The sequence below is a fragment of the Barbus barbus genome, assembly GCF_936440315.1.
Source record: "Barbus barbus genome assembly, chromosome: 49".
Classification (NCBI taxonomy): Eukaryota; Metazoa; Chordata; class Actinopteri; order Cypriniformes; family Cyprinidae; genus Barbus; species Barbus barbus.
In genome coordinates, this window is record NC_136727.1 from 10,034,892 (window position 1) to 10,056,215 (window position 21,324).

General features: G+C 37.2%; 2 protein-coding genes across 5 annotated transcripts in view; both read left to right on the forward strand.

Annotated features, from left to right (window-relative positions):
- LOC306867823 (rab GTPase-activating protein 1-like) overlaps positions 1-21,324 on the forward strand; it is a 104,868-nt gene that overhangs the window by 35,909 nt on the left and 47,635 nt on the right. The gene's annotated exons all lie outside the window — the stretch shown is intronic.
- LOC306867825 (G-protein coupled receptor 52-like) lies at positions 6,840-7,952 on the forward strand (the record flags this gene model as incomplete). Its single annotated transcript, XM_079413722.1, has 1 exon — positions 6,840-7,952. The coding sequence occupies one exon, from the start codon at positions 6,840-6,842 to the stop codon at positions 7,950-7,952; it is 1,113 nt and encodes a 370-aa protein (XP_079269848.1).

Sequence of the window (21,324 nt, forward strand, 5' to 3'; positions counted from 1 at the left end):
GCAGTAATTTACCAAGCGGGTCATTTTCCAGCAGCTCCACTTACAACACTCGGCTTTCCTTGGATTTGTTTCCGAATCGACTAAAATGTGTGGTAAAAGACCAAATGACTTTCAGGCAGTGTAGTAATGGTGACCAGAGGTCATCTGGAGGTAAGGATCACGGGTGGTGATGGCGCAGTGGATAAGACACATGCCTTTGGTGTGAGAGACCCGGGTTCGAATCCACTGTGAGACACCAATGTGTCCCTGAGCAAGACACTTAACCCCCTAGTTGCTCCAGAGGCGTGCGACCTCTGACATATATAGCAATTGTAAGTCGCTTTGGATAAAAGCGTCAGCTAAATGAATAAATGTAAATGTAAAGGATAATCCAGAACCATCCCTGAATGCCCTCATTCTGACATGCCACAATAAATTTACCGTTTGATCAATGGTTGAAGACCCCCCCCCCAGCCATAAACCTGCAACCCTGCACAGAAACCCCCATGGCTTCAAGTTTTATTTTCACACCGCTTCTTTTGTGTCCTGATAGAGGTATTTTTAGGTTAACTTGGTTTTTTCTTTATGTGCAAGCCAATAATCATTGCTTTAGGAGCAACTCCTGAAATACAGCACAATAATCAATGCCAGGCTATGAGAATGATGGTGAACAGGCGTCATAAAATACCTCAGCACTGCAAGAGAGTGTCGAATGGAGTGTGGGATGAAGTCAAAGAATGAATGAGAAAACAGAAATAAAACAAAAGGAAGAACGAGAGGAAAGACTTTGCCAGATAACGTTAATCCTACTGTTCCTCCTGCAACCGCTCCAGTCTTTCCTTGAACCGAACACCGTACTGCCTTCAGGGTTATGGGGCGCGGAGAGTATAATTTATTCATTAATTTAATTTCAAGTATTTTCTACTGCAGGTCATGTCGATATAACATGTGGCGCTATTAATAAAAATAAATTATGGGGGTTTATGGTCGTCTTTTAGGGGATTTTTCCAACAAATGCTAATATATGTGATTTATTTCACAATTTTAATTAAGATATGCAATTAATTTAAATTTTATTAAAAACTAATTTAGAAAATAGTTTTATTTCTGTTTTTTTTAATTGAGGGAGTTTTTTAGTTTGGTGTTTCCCATCAGTCAAGTTCATTTAACTTGTCTAATGCTTTTTCACATCAAAACATAATCCTATTATATCCACCCTGTCTATAATGGTGTCTGACCATACGTTTTTAACACTCTCTTGAGTGTGCATTGTCCTTGCTGTGGATCAATGAAAATGCAACCTGTGTGGTGTTTCAGAGAGCGTGAAACTGACATTTTCGCAACCTTTACTTCGCTGATGCATGAGGGATCTACCAAAGGTGCTATTCTCTCGAGTCAGGGCTTAAAAAGTCTTTGTTCCTCCCCCAAAAGTAGACATTGGCTGAATCTGACAAAAAATGTTATATACAGACATAACATAAGTAAATAACATTTTGATGACATTATTGAAAATAAATGGTACATAGTGATTTGTCATCCCTAGTGATTTGTTCTGTGTGCTACTTTTATGAAACCGAAAAAAGACTGAGACAATCAAACATCAGACCTTTACACCATATTTTCACAAACAATATACTGTTTAATTACTTACACATTAAAGAAGCATGTGAGAAAACAATGTTAAGTCATTGTACTATCAGCTGAGGCACATAGGCCCTAAGGCTGAAGTAAATTGTTTGCTTACATGATTGTAACCGAGCATGAAACACCCTGAATATTTCCTGCCAAGAAGCCTCCTTTCAGCCATTTAGATGATCACTGGGTTGCGTCCAGCATTTCGTATTAATATAATTTTTTTTAGGCAAGCCTTTGTTTTTCTACCTTCTATTTCAAACGGCTTGTGGAATTGATTTATATAGTCTTCACAAACCTGCTTAAGTAGATTAAAGTCTTTATGGAGCATGTAATGAAATCTTTGATGGCAGATCGTTTCAATACAAAAAATGTTTTATACTTATTCTGGATTTGTAAGAATAGTTCTGCTTTTTCTGAGTGTGGGTGGTTTTGTACAGTATTGTCTGGTTTTAAGTGATCAGAGGTGAAACAAATTGCGGGGGAAAAATAGATTTGCATTAAAAGTAGGACCTCGGAGAGTGCACTTTTTTTTATGAAAAATGTACAAATGTAGTCAGACAATTTCTGATTTTGGACCAGTAAATAGGGCCCTGTAAAATCAGCTTTTTTTCCCACTAAATTACATTTTAGTAATCGAAAAACATGTTTTTATACAAATTTTTATACAATTTAGCAACAAGTTTAACAAAAATAAAATTTTTAGGGCTCTATGAAATCATTCTCATTTCACTCCCAAATTAACTCTTTTCCATTTTAAATTTTTCTTGATTTTTCTGGTTTCTTGATTTTTATTATATTTTAATAATTAAAAAGCTTGTTAATAATTAATTTAAATCATGAAATATACACAATACATTTAACAAGTTTCATAAAAGATTAACTAAAAAAAATATTTTTATGACCTTATGAAATTGGTTTTAATTTGTCCTAATTCTGTTTTATTCTACCCAAATTTAGTGTTTTCTATTTTATTTTTTCTGGATTCCTTTTTAGGGGTTTAATTAAATTTTAATAATCAAAATACTGCAAATTTAATTTTTAGAACAGGATTCTGTGCTTCTATCGACGAAGTGTGTGTGCTGGTGAGCTGCCATTTTCCCAGCGTATGAGATGTTTGAGACTTGTCCACAAAGCCATCCCAGTTTCCTCCGACCAGCTGCCCCTCCCTCACAATAGCCCCCTGTTCCCAGCACAGCCAGACATGTATCTTAATGCAGTCAACATCTAGCGACTGAGCTGCCATTCACTCTGAACTATAACGCTTCTAATAGCGGCCTCATCATACACCCGTTCCACCTCCCTGAGAATCAATAACCCACAAACAACATGATTTCGTTCTCGCAACGACAAGCCACTCGCCAACGAGAGAGACTTTTGGATTCATTTATACACGTCTAATTTTTTGGCGTTGGAATGTTGGAAATGGAGTTTAGATAGGGTCGACTCCCTCATAGCGTGTGCTATCAGACTGTGTCGCCGGGGTCAGCTCACTGCTGACACAGAAATGACAGTTTGTATTACCGAGAGACACACTTCATGCAGTCATATCCTCTAGTCATGTGTGCAGAGGTCTGAATCATGGCTACATGCGGGCCACGGGACTGCCTGCAAGGTGTTTGTGCAAAATTTAAAACATGAAAACATTCTATGAATGTTACGATGATGTGCTTATAAAGCGTAAGCGAACTTTTAGTCTGTTTAATGTTGGTATTTTTCTTAAATCTCTTTTTAATGAAAAATACAGTAGTTTAGATTTGGACATTTTAGTGCATTTAAATGTGTACTGTGATCTTTATTTATATGTACTTTTATTCCATTTTCCATGGCTTACAGATTCACTTAGATATTCCCTTATTAATTGTGCCCTGTAAGACCAGGGGATTTATTAAAATTAAGTTAAGATGTAAATAGGATCCAATTTGATTTCATGTTGTCTTTGAAAGCAGTGGATTTAGCAAAGCCCTGACTGTTGCCGTAAATAATGCCGAATCAAGTCCAGCTGTCATCCTGACCTCTACTTGTACTGCCAGTGCAGTGATGAGAGCCAGAGTGCCCTGCCTGTCCCTGTACAGAGTCACTTGGATCAAAAGCTCAGGCACCGACAGACGAAGAGGATTATGGTCATTGTTTTCTCCAGCCTTTTCTCATCCTTTGTGATGAATCATTTATACGGGCCTCTGGCTGACACTGTTGTTCAGTAGTATCTTGTTCCTCAAGTTATCGATCAGCGTTTCTTATACATTTCACCAACATGTGCCACTGTATTTACTGCAGAATTCTGTTTTTTTAATTTGGCCTAATATCATGCTATCTTATAATAACTAATTGGACCAATTTTATATGGTTTTCTTTGTTTAAAAAAAAAATGTTGTGAATGTGTTTTTACTACATAATGACATTGTCAATTACAGGCATTACCAGTCTTAGGTCTTGTGAATATGTAAGGTCTTTTCTGCTTCCGAGTTTGATTTCATCAAAAGTTTCTTTATTTGTGTTCCGAAGATGAACGAAGGTCTTAGGGGTTTGGAACGACATGAGGGTGAGTAATTAATGACAGAACTTTCATTTTTGGGTGAACTATCCCTTTGAATGTATTAAAAAAATTTGATATTGCCGTTTAAAATATTAATAGTAAAATGTATTATCCCTGTGTAAATCAGTAGATTTTGACCTACACGTTAGTAATTTTATGTTTCTGTAGCCCAGATGGGATATCACATTGAGATTTATTTTTGTTTTGACGTTCCGGATTTTACAGTCGTCATCATTCCATCAGACACTCCCACCACCCCCAAGCACAGGCCTTAAAACAAAAAGTATAGTTGCCCCTCCCCCCTCCTTTTTTTTTTTGGCATCCCTCTGGGGTTCAATAGAGGATGTTCTTGCGGCAGCGGAGGGATGCTAACAGTTAGCTTTCTCTGGGAATTATAGACCTCTTTCAGAACAGTCAATAAGGACAAAGTTGCGTAAGTGTTGTCTGTTTATTTTCTTTTTTTCCAGGCACCCTTTTTTTTTGTCATCACATTCAGTTCAGGACTGCAAGCTCACCACTCAGCTAAAATATGAAATTGTTTCGCCACGGGGCTTGAACATTCAGCGGCAGTGCAGCTGTGCAGGAAACATTGGCTGTCATTCTCGTAATCCCTTTGTATTTTATGAGCTCCTCTAGTTGTAATTATGTCTAGCAAACTTGTCAGTAAAACTGGTGAAGATCTGCATTTGTGATTGTGTTAGAGGAGACTCGGGCGATGATATCCTTCCAGGGGAATGAAATCCCCCCCTCGGAGTCTCTTAATTTGTTCCTGTTTGTTGCACCATGTCAGCTGTTGTGAGGGAGGGTCCTGGCTAACTGAAATGCCTGGCAACTGTAACCAAGGGGCAGGCATTGCTGCGCTTGGGCACTGGTCTGTGTAAGTGACTTGAAGCAGGAAGGAAAACGAAAATGAGGGATAATAAAACACGAAGCTGTAGGAGACAACGGGAGAGATGGAAGTCTTTGATTATTTTTGAATGGGGAAACATCTTCAGGGTGTGCAGGAAGAGGAGGATAATGAGAAAAGAGGGAGAACATTGGAAAGAGAGAGAGAGAGAACATTGTGCTGGGAGGAGTTGTGTGAGAAAGAGGACCTCAGGTGCCGCCAAAAGGGGGAGGGAGTAGAGTTAGAGAGCGAGCGGGAGAGAGAGGGGAAAGGAAGGAGGGAGCGAATGTGATCGAGAGGCACAGTGGAAGAGAGAGCGAGACTGTGAAGGGGGAGAGGAAACTGTGAGCCACTCACAGCATCTCTGAGCACCAGCAGTGAGAGGCTGCTCTCTTTTCTACAGCTTGTTTCTGATTTGCCGCACAATTTGGAATAGATCTGTTCAAAATTGTACTGTTCTCATCTTTTTACTTAAATTCTTAATTTCAAAGCGTGTTTTGCACTGTGCACACTCGGCAGGAATTGCTGTCAACCTGCTTTGGATCACAGGTCGCCGAGAGCTGACAAGGACAGAAGTGGTACGCAGATCTTCCAATTTTGGGAACGGACTGAATATTTTAGAGGAGACTTTACGGAATGTGTCACAAAGAAGTTGGAGAAGAAGCAACGAGGCCTACCTCAGAAGGAAAGAAGCTGGGCGTGTGCAACTAATCAGATGCAGAGGATGGCATGCCATGTGATTGTGCAAATGTTGGACTGAAACCAAGAACATGTGGATTTAAGACCTGTCCTGATGCGATCTGACACCTTCACATAGGCAGCTATATACCTGTTTTCGGAAAACACAGGTCTCTCCTTTTTTACGTGACGTGCTTTTATCCGATGCACAGTGAAAGTTCATGAAAAGTAAATGGATTGGGAGCAAATAAGACCGAAGACGTTGCTGTGGCCCCCCAAGAACATGATCTTGAAATTTTGATTAGTTCCGTTTTGCCTCACTCAGACTCCCGCAGGCTATGAGCGGTGCTCTGTGCAGCGTTACCTCTGGCAACTCTCATATGCTGTCCTGTGTTTGTCTACTCTAGAGTGTCTGTGTTTTGATTCGGACTATAGAACCCCAAAGGGGGTCGAGACAGTGGCCAAGAGGACAGTATTCCAGAAGCAAAACATGGTGCATGTTATTGTTTGGTGACAAACTAATATGAACAGATTTTTGGGAAACTTTTGCAACTCTTGAAATTAAATTTTTGGGGACTCGGGAGAAGGTATGACCCAGGAACTTTCTTCATATCAATTTTGTTACTTTTATTGGTTGTTGTCTTAATCCTCCTTATTTTGTCTTAACTGGTCACAGGAAACCATTTGATCTTCATTTCCTTATACTACAACCCCTTCTACAATCCTGCACATTTTACCCTTGAGAGGACCGCTTAAGGAATTGGTCAACTTCACTGAGGGTGCTGTGGACAATAATGCCAACTGGCCTTCAGCACAGATATGCAACGCTTTTGTTTCCAGCAGCCTTAGTTTTGTTTGCCAAGGAAATATCTCTCACAATTACTGAACTGCTCCTAAGCATGACTGATTTCAGAGAAGTGCTAGGCACTTTTTTTTCTTCTCCTCACGGACTGTATTGATTTTTGCCAATGCTCAATTCATTGAGATCCAGCCATGTGAAAGACCGAGGTAAAGGGGAAAAGACAGAAGATTAAGATCGAGAAAGCGCTGACACGGGATCACGTTACAGGTCATCTGCACTGCGTTTTGGACAACGGAACCTTATCCAAGTGGAGAAGGTCCGGGACAATGAACCGGTCGGAGCTAATCGAAGTGGTCCCCACTGTGAACAGCAGCCTTAGCGGTCATTTCAGTGTGTCTCTAAACCACTCCTGCCCCCTTGGCTGGGGGCAGAACAAGGTCGTGGAAGCTTGCATCTTAGAGACTGCCGTCATTGTGTTGCTGACGGTGCTCATCATTGCTGGGAATTTAACGGTGATCTTTGTGTTTCATTGTGCCCCGTTGTTACACCACTACACCACCAGTTACTTCATCCAGACCATGGCCTATGCGGATCTGCTGGTGGGGCTAAGTTGCCTGGTTCCCACCCTTTCCCTGCTCCATTACCCAGCTGGTGTCCAAGAACCCCTCACCTGTCAGGTGTTCAGCTATGTCATCTCTGTACTGAAGAGCGTTTCGATGGCTTGTTTGGCTTGCATTAGCGTGGACCGCTACCTGGCTATTACCAAGCCCCTCTCCTACAACCAGCTGGTAACACCCTGCCGCCTTCGCTGCTGCATCGTTCTCATATGGATCTACTCTTGCGTGGTGTTTCTCCCATCTTTCTTCGGCTGGGGTAAGCCAGGGTACCATGGGGATATCTTTGAATGGTGTGCCCACTCTTGGCCCACTTCTGCACTCTTCACTGGCTTTGTTGTGTGCCTGCTTTACGCCCCTGCGGCCCTGGTGGTCTGTTTCACCTACTTCCACATCTTCCGCATCTGCCAGCAGCACAACCGAGAGATCAGCGAGCGACGGGCACGCTTTCCCAGCCAGGAGATGGAAACTGCCGAAGGGGGCAACCACGCAGGCCACGGGCCAGACCGGAGGTACGCCATGGTGCTCTTTCGGATCACCAGTGTTTTCTACATGCTTTGGCTCCCCTACATTTTTTATTTCCTTCTGGAGAGCTCCCATGTGCTGGACAGCCCTGCCCTCTCGTTTGTGACCACCTGGTTAGCAATTAGCAACAGCTTCTGCAACTGCGTCATTTATAGCCTGTCCAACAGCGTATTCCGGCTGGGGATGCGTAGACTCTCACAGACGCTCTGCTCCTCCTGCTCTTTCAGCCGCTGCACTCACGATGACAAGGACTTTGGAGAGCCAAAGCCAAGAAAGAGAGCCAACTCCTGCTCCATCTGAAGATCTTGAAGGGTTGCTTAGATCAGTCATACGCTGCTAAGTGTTGTTGCAATGAATTTTAATGTAATTGTAACTCTTGGTCGTTAAACCACCAACAGTGAGGATGATGAAGTTGTCTAATAATCATGTGATCTACATTCCCTTGTAAATATTTAGACAACACCTTGGTCCTGTAAATACCACAGAAAGGTCACTGGCCACAACTTGTTTGACAACCTAGAGATGAGCAGTTTATAGAGCATTTGTGAGCAAAAAAACAAAGCCAAGTGGTGGGTTCAAAGCTCTCGCTTGTGATGGCTCTTTCCAAATATAGAGTACACTTGCTATTTTTAGATACATTACCCATGCTTCTGGATTGGTTGTTTTGATGTTAGTTGAATTAGTTTTGTGTCGCAGCTGTAACAGTAAAAACGGTTGCTTTACAAAACGATGAGAGCTTAAAGATCTAGCTGGGTCTTCTCCTAGTGGCTTTATGGAACAGTGAATCTTTAATCACAGGCCATTCACGTCAGAAGCGATGTAGCAAAGGGCAAACAGCTTGGTCTGTCTTTATTTTTTCAGAATCTTCATTCTAGATCTGATCTTTTTGTAGGACATCTTGAAATACCACATGCGCACAATATCAACAAATGCCTGTAATAGTTGTAGACTGTAGTTTAGATCCCCAGTGGTGTAAAGCCTTAGCTGTTTGTAATTAGACATATTTGCCTGCAGTGAACCTTTGAGAAACATGCAACACAGCATGTTTTATTTTTTAATTCATATTTTTGCCAGATCAGTTATATTACCTTAAGCTGAGTTTTTTCACTCACTTTAATGTATGAATGTCCAAACTATTTTTCAGTTTTTTGGCTTAAGTCTACTAATTAAATTTTCATTCTTACTCCGTTTTATCTCTCTCAAAGAGATGTTGTTTAATTTATTTTTATAATTTTTTAATGAGAAAGAGTTTTAAAGTTGATGAGAGAATATAATTGTTTTTCAATTAAGATGTATGTAAATTTTACAAATATTTTTTAAATGCCCAAATTTTACATACACAAATTTAGTTTTTCTTTTATTCTGTTCTAGTTTATACATTTCAATTCCAGTTAATACATCCCAGTTATTTTCCAAAGATTTACTGATTTTCTGCACAGTTGTTTGACTGTCACAATATACTTCTTGTCATATTTGTTTCTGCAATGAGTATTTTTATGTTATTTTGCATCAGCCATTATTTTTGTAATGATACTTAGAATACAATATATGGCTGCTGCTTTTTGAATTATAATACTTGATGGGTATTGTTTGGGGCAGTGTTAAACTCATTGCTAGAGTCTAGAATTGGTGGTTTAGTACGAATCTGCTTTTTTGTTGAAGATTTTTTTTTTGTGCATATTTCAGTTTGTTTCTGCCTGTAAACTTTATTTGCTGATGGATGTTACAGCCCTGTACATGCTGAACTTCGCAGCTCTAAAAAAAAAAAATCACAATACAACTAGGCTAGTTGATGTGCATTAGATAATGAAGAAAAGAAAAGGATAATAAGAATAGGCTCACTTTCTTTTAAAGTAAATGGTGAGGGTGTTCTTTTTAAATTCTTAATAACAACTTCGAGTAAATTGACTATTTATTTATTTATTTTTCAATGTCCAATGGATATGAAACTGAAAAAATAGCAGTATATTCCTGTATTAATTTTGCTGATGAACCTATGTCTGTCCATTTTTTTATTGATTAGGAGAATAAAAGAGAATAAAAATACTATATATATATATATATATATATATATATATATATATATATATATATATATATATATATATATATATATATATATATATATATATATATATATATATATATATATATATTTTTTTTTTTTTTTTTTTTGTCATTTTTTTTTTGTTTGTTTGTTTTTGTGAGACTCTTTGGTTTTGCTATCGCTGCCAGTACAATAAATGTGAACAGTAAACACTGATTCATAACGAGTGCATCTTTTGGATGTAGTTAATCTGGTTTTCACTTAAATGAATTTAAATTTTATCACTTCTCATTCCCTTTCTAATGTGTAGCTTTCTTGGTTTCAGTTTGTGATCCTGATTCCTCCTCTATCTCAATTTACTTTGACCGACTGTGTAATGTTTCTGGATAGGTCCGTAGAGTCTGGTCAGAGTTTAAGTTGCTCATGTCCTCTAAGGCTTCAGGGCAAAGCGATCCCAGCACAACGGCCCCAGACTGCACACACAGCAAGGCTGGCACTCGACGGCTGCCTCTAAAAAGGTTACAGCTCCCTTCAGAAGGGAAATTATACATGTGCAGTTAGAGCGAGGGGGAAAATGAAGTGACCTTTTTGAAATCTAATGAGCACATCAAATGTTTCCATGATCATGGGAGGCTTTGGACCTTGGCACCAGCATGAATAAAACATGAGTGCTCTCAGCGGTCACTAACAGTACATCTCATTCCTCTTGCTTACACTTGTTATGTGACCTTAAAATGCGTACAACATCCTTCCTGTGTCTTTATCATTACTCAACCCAAATACCTTTTCCTCTTTGATTTGAAGTGACAATTTTATATCTGATTGAGGTCTCATTGAAAAGCAGTGTCAGTCTTACTCTTGGAGATTTGAGAGCCTAGCGGATCTTAATGGCTGTGTGGAACGATGTTTGGCCGGCACAGCTGCTCCAGGGCATTGCCCTTTGCCGACATTGAAGGTAATGCATGCCTCGTCACAGACGCTGACAAAAGAGAGCTTGTTTTTTGGCAAATGTATTAGTACAGGTTGTTTCAGGCTGTTTTGTAGCTCTTTTTTTTATTTTTTACCTCTCACAAAATAGCAGACTGTTGAAAGTTAATAATTGGCATTTGTGCACTGTTACTCAAGTTATTTGTGTTTTAAAATGATCCTTAATAACCATTGTAATGGCCAATGTAATAAGTCTATTTTTGTCTATTTTATTTATAATTGATTCATAAGCTTTCAATAGGAGTAGTTTCTGAATTTGCTTCATTTGGGTTTATTTTAGTTACATGTTCGGTTTCTTTACGCACAAAAGAAATTCTCATATATTAAACAGGGAACCTTCTAACTTTGTACATTATGAAACAATTCATTCAGTTAGCAACAGACCCCAAACTTGGGCCCAAACAATACATTTTTAGTTAGTGAGTTCATTTTTTTTCTTTAATAATTCATAGTTTACCAGCTCAAAAGTAATTTGTTTGTTAATTTTAAGAATTAAGAACAGGGCCCAAACTGTGCCCAAATTAGATATTTTTAGTTTGTAGGGTTTTTTTTAATGATTGATGAAGTGGACCAGCTCAAAAGAGTCATATATCAGACTACACTGGTTGAGCTTTGTTTTTGATTCACTCACTCTTCAGAAAGAACAATATCATAAGAGTCATATGAATCAATTGGACTACACTACCCATGCTCAATGTTTTTGCGTGCCGCCTGTGGGAAAGACAGTTCTTGTCATTATGTTCGAAATTAGTCTATTCATTTTTTTAATTAAAGGGGTCCTATTATGCTTTTTCACTTTTTGAATGTTAGTCAGTGTGTAGTGTGTATGTTTGGGCATAAAACGATCTAAAAAGTTACAAATCTCAAAGTCCACTCCAAAGAGAGATATTTAGTTTTTTAAAAATCCCTTTTCAAGAACTACAGCGAACGGCTCGTTTGGACTACAAAGTTGCTTTCCTGTATTGATGACATCACAAAATGTAAGTCCCGCCTACAGAAATTTGAATGGTTGGGGGCTGAGGAGCACTGCACGTTTCAAAATAGAAACCCAGTGCGGGTGTTTTTATATCACTGTATTTCTGATGGAAACCAGCTATTTTCAGAAAATTTTGGATGTCATTTCCATTTAATCTTTCCATTTAATCTTTATCAGATATATAATGTCTGATAAAGCAGCGTTTGTGAGCAGAGCTCTGCTTTGTCTACAGTGTTACCAGGGAAACCTCACTCTCTCCCGCTCCAACAGCAGTTCCCGCCGACAGAGAATTAATTTGCATATATATACGGCCACAAATAGTGTAAGTCTGTGGGACTATGGTATAAATAAATTCAACTGTATAACAGTTTCAGTGCAATTCATGTTATAATGTTAGAATTAAAGAACAATAAACATAATACATATTACCGTTGCACTTATCTGTACATGGTCAATGCAGTTATTTTTAAGCTGTTGTTGACATCCCATCTAAAACGTGATTTAGCCAAAAAAAACAACAACTATAGCATTACCACTTTAATATGTCTTGCAATATCTGTGCATGCATCACAATCCTCTTGTTCAATATTCTCGGGGTCTGAACTGATATGGCAATATTGACGAACTTGCTGTTCTGGCAAGGGGCGGGGCAATACTGAAACGCCGTCTAAGCTGTTTACCAATCACAAAACGCACTGGGACAGCTAACCAATCACAACACGTGTTTTTTGGAAGGCGGGCCTTCATCAAACCCGGAACTAATCGAGTCGTTTGTGTCAGGCTGGGGGGAGAGGTATTGCAATAATGTAAATTATGTGAAAAATAATGCGATTTTCGAACCACCAAGCCATGAGAGCATGTTCTAGTACACCCCCAAAACAAAATCAAGACTTTGTAAAAGAGCGTAATAGGACCCCTTTAACAACAGGGCCCAAACTGCCCAAATTATACATTTTTAGTTTGAATTTTTATGATTAATGAAGTGGACCAGCTCGACAGAGTCATTTGTGTCGGCTCCGATAGCCTTGCGGGCAGCATGTCGAATTGTAGCGCCGTTGCGCTTCGGGCATCGCGTGTTCGAGTCCCAGCTCGTGGACCTTTCCCGATTCTGTCCCTTCTCTCTCTCTCTCTCTCTCTCTCTCTCCCACTTCGCTTCCTTTCTAACTACTGTCCTAACAAATAAAGGCCAAAAATAAATATTAAAAAAAATTATGTTTTTGATTCACTAATGCTTCAGAAAGAATCAATTCATAGGGGCATTTGAGTTAGACTACACTGCTCATGCTCAATGTTGTTGCATGCAGCCTGTGAGAAAGACACAGATTTTGGCAGTATTTTGTTGTGTACACAACTTTTTATCTCATATTCAATTCAAGTCCAATTGCTGTTGGACTAGATTCAAAAGCCAGCACTGCCATTGAGTAAAAGATGGAATTTAAGAATCAATATGGTGATCATTCAAATGACGGAACGCAATTAATTCAATCATAATATTTTACGCAGTCCTAGCATTGAGGTGTAGTTTTATACTGATATAATGTGTATACCTTATTGCAATAAGACAGGACCAAAGGTTTTTTTTTGCTGTTTTGTGGCTCCAGGTTTCAGGGTCTCATTATGGTTCCTCTCTGGTTGAGACTCTTGCTGATGCAGTCTGCACAAGAAAGCCTAATGTCAGCGAGATGCTGGCACAGGTTGAGCCGAGGATAACTAAGTGCTGGTCGTGTAGTGTATTTTTAGACCACATTCTGGTCATGCTTCTGTCATGCCCCTGACCTTTTTTATTGCACTTTCAGATCAAGATTTGAGGTAGGTGCTAAAAGCAAAACAGGCTATATATATATATATATGCAGCTACTAGTGTTTAAAACCCCGTCTTTCAAACTTGTATGGTGTGTTGAGTCTTGCATTAAGTAGCATTTGCCTGTAAGAGCAAACAATTTTGTGATTTCTCTTGACGTTGCTTCTTTTCTCATATACTTGAAGACATTTGTTCACCCTGCCAGTCTTTCATCCATATTCATGGACACAACCAAGTGGAGCTTACCGTCCAAGCCTGTGAATATTTATGAAAATCCTCTGCGTGCCATATTATGAATTCCTTTTAATATTAATCTGTGCGGCCACACAGCTTCAAGAGGTGTTCTCCTCCATCAAAAGGCTTTGAGTTGCACGATGGTGAGCGGGAGGAACACCTGCCCCTCTTGGTTGCTAATCAAAGGTGAAGCACTCATGCTCCTCGTCGGACACAATGCTAATCACCATTGTCTCTGTACCTAATGGATGTTTTTAGGGCTCCTCTCTCTTTCACTCTCTCTAAGTGGGATACCGGTACTTGTGGTGTAAAGTGAGAGTTTAAAATATTGTGTTATATTGTGCTCGTAGCACATGCTCTTCAATTACACGTACTAATACGGCGGTGCACGCTGTAGCCTGTATTATTTCATATTCCAGTCCAAATGAAACTATGAACTTGTGTGTCAGATCAGTGTCACGTTCAGCAGCAGCAGCTCTTAAAGTAATAACAGCCTAATAACCAAATAACCCAGCTGCTATGATGCCTGTTAATCAAAGAACAAAAGAAAAAAAGGAAATCAATAACTTTTGTAGCTTTAAGGATTCATCTATATTTAATTTAGAATTTAGTGTTTTATAACTTTATTAAATTTCTGTATATTTCTGCACAGGTAAATATGACATTTATTATAATGGGTTTATGTGAAGATTGTTTTAAGATCACTTAATTTAGAAGTAATTTTTTAATGTCTATTAAAAGCTAAAATCGATAGCTCTCAATTATACTGTAATGTTGAATGCCTATAGTCAGTAGGTTAAATATTAGGAAAAAAAGAACAATTTCCTAGACATTAATAGAGACATTGATTGACAGCACTAATTTTACTCTGTTTTAATCAGGTTTTCCATTAATCATGTTAATTTTGATTATATATATCAGAAAAACACCTTGATGGTGGTGGTGATCCCATCCCTGTATCAAATTTCGAAGTGGTTAACCTGTCAGTGTTACAGCCATTACTGGTTCTCCCATATTAGTTTTGCACACTGCTCGTTTCCCACTTGCATTAACCCAAGTAAAGCTCTTTCCTTTGTTAACCCTAGCCGGATTAATCTGTTAATCTGTAATGAAGCCGCCTAATGGTTTTTTATGTATTATACAATACAGCACAAAGATCCCACACTTAGCAGATGATTAGCAATTTAGCCATGAGGTCTGAGGATTCTCCCACTCTGGCCTGCCGCCCCTGACCCACTCATGAGCAGCTGAACAGCCCGTTTGACGGTAACACTCACTGACAGCTGTCCACTCCTCGCTATTAGGCTGGTCGCATGCCCGTCCGAGGATACTGCCATCTGTCCGTTTGTAGATGCTGGAGCTGAGGAATTTTGGCAAGTTGGGGAGAAGTCTTTTTTGGATCATGACCATGGATTTCAAAGCTGGACTGGTTTGCCATTCATTTCATTGTCTTAAGTATCAATAACCCAGAAATAGTCAATGAATTAGTCACAGATTGAAAACTTGGTAAAGGTCTTGAAAGACCTGAATTGGAAGACCAGAAGTCAATTTTTTACACTTTTTTTTTTTTTTTTTTTTTTTTTTTTAATTTGGGGGTAGACCCCAAATAAAATGGTAGTTATTAATAAACTAAAAGATAAATTAACATATATATTTATTGATTTTGATTACATTGGAATTCTTTTGTTTATCATTCTAATTCTTTATATTGTTAATAACAGCAAATGGAATATATGTTCTTTGCATTTTAATATCCGTATGGTACAATATTATCCTATTTAAATCAATGTTATAAATGAGTTACATTAAAAGTAATCTTAAAGTAATCAAAAATGACTCTGATTGTATTACCTAAAACATTACCTACATTACTAACTACAATTTTTGTCATGTAATTTGGAATCAGTTCAGTAATCTACCCAGCTCTGTATATAATTATTATTTGTTTGTTTGTTTGTTTGTTTGTTACCAATAAAATGTTATCTTGCTGGCAGACAGATAAAGTTTGGTCACATTTACAAAAGTGACTGATAAGATAATAATATCGAAAGCATCGTCTTGTTGCAAATTTAATCAAATAACATACTATAACAAAATGTAACATTAATTGTTTACAAAGTATTTTTTTTAAATCCTAAAATTATTTAAAAAATATATATAAATAAAATATAAAAATATAATTATATAAGTTACATTAAATCATATAATATAATCTTTGTAAATATATAAAATGAATTGCTGGTGCAATCAAAGAAAATGTTGTCATTGCAAGTAAAAATCTGTACTAGCAGAAAAATTATTGTTGACTCCTGGTTTGAATATATATATATATATATATATATAGCTCATATCCACTTGCTTGATGCCAGTGCCATTGCAGGTCCCTCAGGAGTGAACCCAGCTGTTCAGTCCTGGCAGCTCACGCAGACCTGCCATCCCCAGCGTGCTGCCTCCGAACTTGGCATGTCTTCACACTAACTTCCCCCGTTCTCTCAGGTGAGGCCACCTCTGTGGGATGCTAAACCACTTTGCTTTCCAAGGGATTTTGGATAGCTCGCTCTAAACGAAATACCACGAGGCATCCGTTCCATCTCCAGCAGGGTCCTTGGAGTATCACCAGACTTCGTTTGGCTGCACCACAGCGGCCAGCCGTAACACCGAAGCGGCTAAGCAGCCTTCCCCAGAGACCATCGATGGACCCCCTCCCGCTCTGGACTTGCCTTGAGACGTGGATTAATTTTAACTGAAAATGAAGGCCGAGACGTTATGTTCTCATGTGCAGCGCCGTCTCCATGAATATTGAGCTCTCAGGTGGTTGTTGCAAGACTATTACGGCATCTGGTGCCACAGTGGAGGCAGGAGAGCTCCAGATGTTCCTGTGAACGATAATGGTGAGGAAGAAAGGAGGAGGTGGAGTTTGGAGGGTAACGGAAGAGCGGCTATTTTAGGCAAGGAGAATCTGTGCAGCACACTTGTGGCTCACTGTGACATTTGTTGTTTGTTTTTTGTCCAGATCTTTTAATTTAATTAAAATTACATCAGTTATATACTTTCTCATTAAATACTTTCTGTACAAGACATTGTATATAATTGTTTTAAATTGTAGTTTATTTTTCTTAAAATAATTTAATGAAAAATATGAATGAAAAAACTCTTAGACTATGATTGTTGAAGTCATTAGATACTGTGTAGTCAGGTGATGTTTTACAAAAAGACTTGATAGTTTCATTGAAACACACAACCTTCTAGTTGATAATCAATATGGATTTCAGACAAATAGATCAAAATCTTTAGCATTAATGGAATTAATTGAGGAAATTACAAATGGTATAGAGAAAAAGAAACATGTAGTAGGAATTTTTATTGATTTAAAGAAAGCATTTGATACTATAAATCATAATATTTTATTACAAAAATTAGAGAAGTATGGTATTAGAGGAGTTGGGTTAGACTGGGTGAGTAGTTATTTAAGAAACAGGCAACAGTTTGTAGAAATCGGTCAACATAAATCTGGATATATGAACATAACTTGTGGTGTACCACAAGGATCGGTTCTAGGTCCAAAATTGTTTATAATTTATATAAATGACATGTGTAGAGTATCACAGATATTAAAATTTATGGTCACACTTTATATTAGGTGGCCTTAACTACATGTACTTACATCAGAAAATAAGTACAATGTACTTATTGTGGTCATATTGTATTTTAAAACACTTTTGCTGCTGTTGAGGTGGCATACGGGTAAGGTTAAGGACAGGTTTGGTGGTATGGGTAGGTTTAAGGGTGGGTTAAGGTGTAAGGGATGGGTCAACAGCGTAATTACAAATGTAATTACAGATGTAATTACAAATAGGTATTTTTAAAAATATAAGTACAATGTAAAAACATGTATGTACACAATAAGTGCATTGTGTCACATGATTAATTTAAATGTAAGTACACAGTAGTTAAGGCCACCTAATATAAAGTGGGACCAAATTTATTTTATTTGCAGATGATACAAATATTTTTTGTGGTGGGGATAATTTACAACAGCTTTTGGAAGTAATAACAATAGAAATTAATAAATTAAAACGATGGTTTGATGTAAATAAATTGTCATTAAATATAAGTAAAACAAAGATTATGTTATTTGGAAAATACAAAATAAACCCTCAAGTGGAATTGAAAATTGATAATGTAAATATAGAAAGAGTATATGAAAATAAGTTTCTTGGTGTAATATTAGACCACAAGATATGCTGGAAACCACAAATAAAGTATGTTAAATCAAAATTGGCAAAGGTTATAGCAATTTTGAATAAAGCAAGATATATTTTGGATAATAAATCAATGTATATTCTGTATAATGCATTTATATTACCGTACTTAAGCTATGGTGTGGAAATTTGGGGAAATGCTTATAAAACTAATTTACATTCAATAAGTATATTACAAAAGAGAGCAATTAGAATTATTAATAATGTGGGATATCTAGACCAGACAAATGTATTATTTTTACAGTCTAATATATTGAAGTTTATTGATTTGGTTAAATTTAAAACTGCACAAATTATGTTTAAAGCAAGAAATAAGTTACTTCCGGGAAACTTGCAAAAAATATTTTTGGAAAGGCAGGGTGGTTATAAAAATAAAATTGCATTTATTTAAAATTAATTTGTATATATTTTACTTGAGTATTATATTTTTTATTTCTATATTTTATTTTATCATTATAAACTGACACTCCCAACTTGTAGACTATTCATAGATTATTCAAGTCATTGTATATAGCTATAAAGTGCTTTTTTATCAATTAAAATGATTATATGAAGTAATTTTATTAATTTTATATATATTTAATAAAAAAAATGTATTTACAATATCTATTTAAAAAAAATGTTCAAGGTTAAAACTGTAAAAATATATATATTGGGTAATATAGGCTGATTATTCAGTTCATTTTATATTAAATCGTATAAATCACTTTTTTGTTATTAAAATGAATTTATGTATCATTTTAATTATACTATATATTTTTATCATTGGCATTCCAATTCCCAACATTGGCAACTCCCATATTTATTTACTCATATATTTAAAATATAATTAATTTAAATTTAAAAATGAATTCAAATATATAAACAAATATGTTAGATTAAATAATTTTATTGTGGACATTTCTGTATGCCAGTAACCCGTGTGCATGCTGAAGTCTAAAGTGGAAAGTGTTTCCGTGTCTCCGTTGAATGGATTGGTTGAAGAGAGCTTGCAGAATCCTGCTGCTTGAATATCAAAAGTCTAGTTCTGTGCCAGTCTATTTTTGGGCATATTTGAATATTAATAATTCCGGGTTGCAAATTCTTCAAATACATCCTTGGATGTAGAGGGGAGAACACAGTCGTCTTACATTGTCATGGAAACCACAAGGAAATTTTACCCCACCGATGTTTCACTTTTGATCATGAGAAATTAATTAAAATCATAGAGAGCTGGATGGTGTGCATCCACAAGCCCGCTCGTGTCCCTTAGCACCACATCTCTCCCTATTGTTTTCCATGGAAAACCACCATGGGATCATGTGTCTGAGCCCGAAATGGCAGCACGGCAGCTAATGTCATTAGCGGGTGAGTAAACGGGTTGTGAAGAGACACAAGGGGAGGAGTGAGAAGGACAGAGAAAAGCGTACCATTTGTCCCACAGGAATTGTCCTCGCGCTCTCGAGCTCTTCATGACTTAATGGCATAACAAGTGTCACTTTTGGAGAGCGTGTTTTCACATGTTCTCTCGAGGGCTGCTGCGCTGGCATGTTGCGGAGAGATCAGACCGAAGCTAATGACCCTGATGGTAATGAGACAGCATTTGCTCTCTGCAGGTCTCCACAGACAAGCCAGACGAGACCCCAACCTCTGTCTTTTTTTGTTTCCTCTACCTTGAATTTTCTCTCATTTGCGCAAACCTTTGCTCTCTCTCTCTCGTTCTCCACCTTTCTCTCTGGACTCGTCTCCTGCCTCTGAACAGACTTCACGGCATGCCAAGCCATTTACAAATGCCTTCACTTTCCATGCACTTTTTTTGGCATGGCAGTGCAGCTATTCTGAAAGCTCATATTGAAATATGAAATCAAAATTGGCCTTGGCCTTGGTTTACACATTGCTAGACTTGTGAACGATTTTTATTTATGAAATCACTTGTTTTATATTTAGCCAGTGTTTTGTCATGTCATATTCACCAGATCAGATATATAGACAACATCAACGCTGAATTAAATACTGAAATACAAAAAATGTTGTTAAATTAAAGAGTAGCAGTCAGAGTAACATTGCCCAAAATAAATTAATTTAATTTAACATTATTTTGACGTAAATAGCATTTTTTACAGAGCCCCTCATGTCGTGATATGCAGGTGAAAAAGGAAATGGTGCGCACAATTTACTAATTCATTCCCTCATTTTAACTAAAACGTGCACTAAATAATAATTTATGTAATTATAATTATATTGAGCGCACAATTTACTTAAAACGAGGGAACCAATTAGTAAATCGTGTGCACTTAACTTTATTTTTCCTCCACGTCATGTGCGAGGCACTGCACATTTTAGTCTTCGTTATGTTTATTTTGTGTATTTATTGAATTAATCTCATATGTCTATAAAATGAATTTGGGGGTGTTAATTTACTTCAGTTTATCCATAGGTCAGCCACTACTTTTGGATTCTTTGAAATTATTAGATGCGTTGCATATTTTTTCTTCAGAAAACATCACTATTTTGCAGGGTTTTTTTCTCATTGTATTTTCATTAACAGTGTTTTATTAAAAATATTTTAATTGTTAATTTATTACTATGTTGTGCATTTCATTATTGTTGGTGAAACACCTGTTAACGATCATTTGCGGCAATATTTTCTTTGACTAAATGAACTTTCTCCATCTTTTGTGATATCACTTGATATTTTTATACATTAATGTGACCTATTTCCAAATCGAAACAGAATATTTAGAGAAGTTAACGACAATGTTTCACTTTTTTCTTTTTTTTAGACCAACCGTTGAAGCTTTTCATTTGATTGGATATTTAATGATTTAAAGAGAAACCCAAAAATTACATTTGTCTACATTACTCGCCTTCATGACATTCCAAAACTGTATGATTTTAAACGAAAGTAAACATACTATTAGAAAAAAAACAGAGAGAGAAAAAAGTCTCCATATTTGTCCATACAATGAAAGTTAGAAGGGTCCAAACAATGTTGTTTTGGATCCCATTAACATTCACTGTTGGGACAAAAACTCTTAAAACATTTATTAAAATACGTTCAAAAGAAGATATACTCAGACAGGTTTGGAATGACATGAGGTTGAATAAATAACGACAATTTTTTCATTTATTGCATGAATTGTCATTTTAAGACTCAGTACTAGTAGCCACTAGGTTACAGGTCCAAACCATGCAAGTCAAATTGGTTATTTGAAGAGAAATAAAGATTGTTGTTGTGCCTTTCCCCTAAAGGTTGCCCCTTTGCCACGCAGGTTTGGGTTGAACGAGCGAGACAGATTGAGTCAAATTGTTGACTTGACACCTTGTGAGGAAAAGCAGGTCACCAAGAACAATGAAGGATCGTTTTGACACCACTGTTCCCTTAT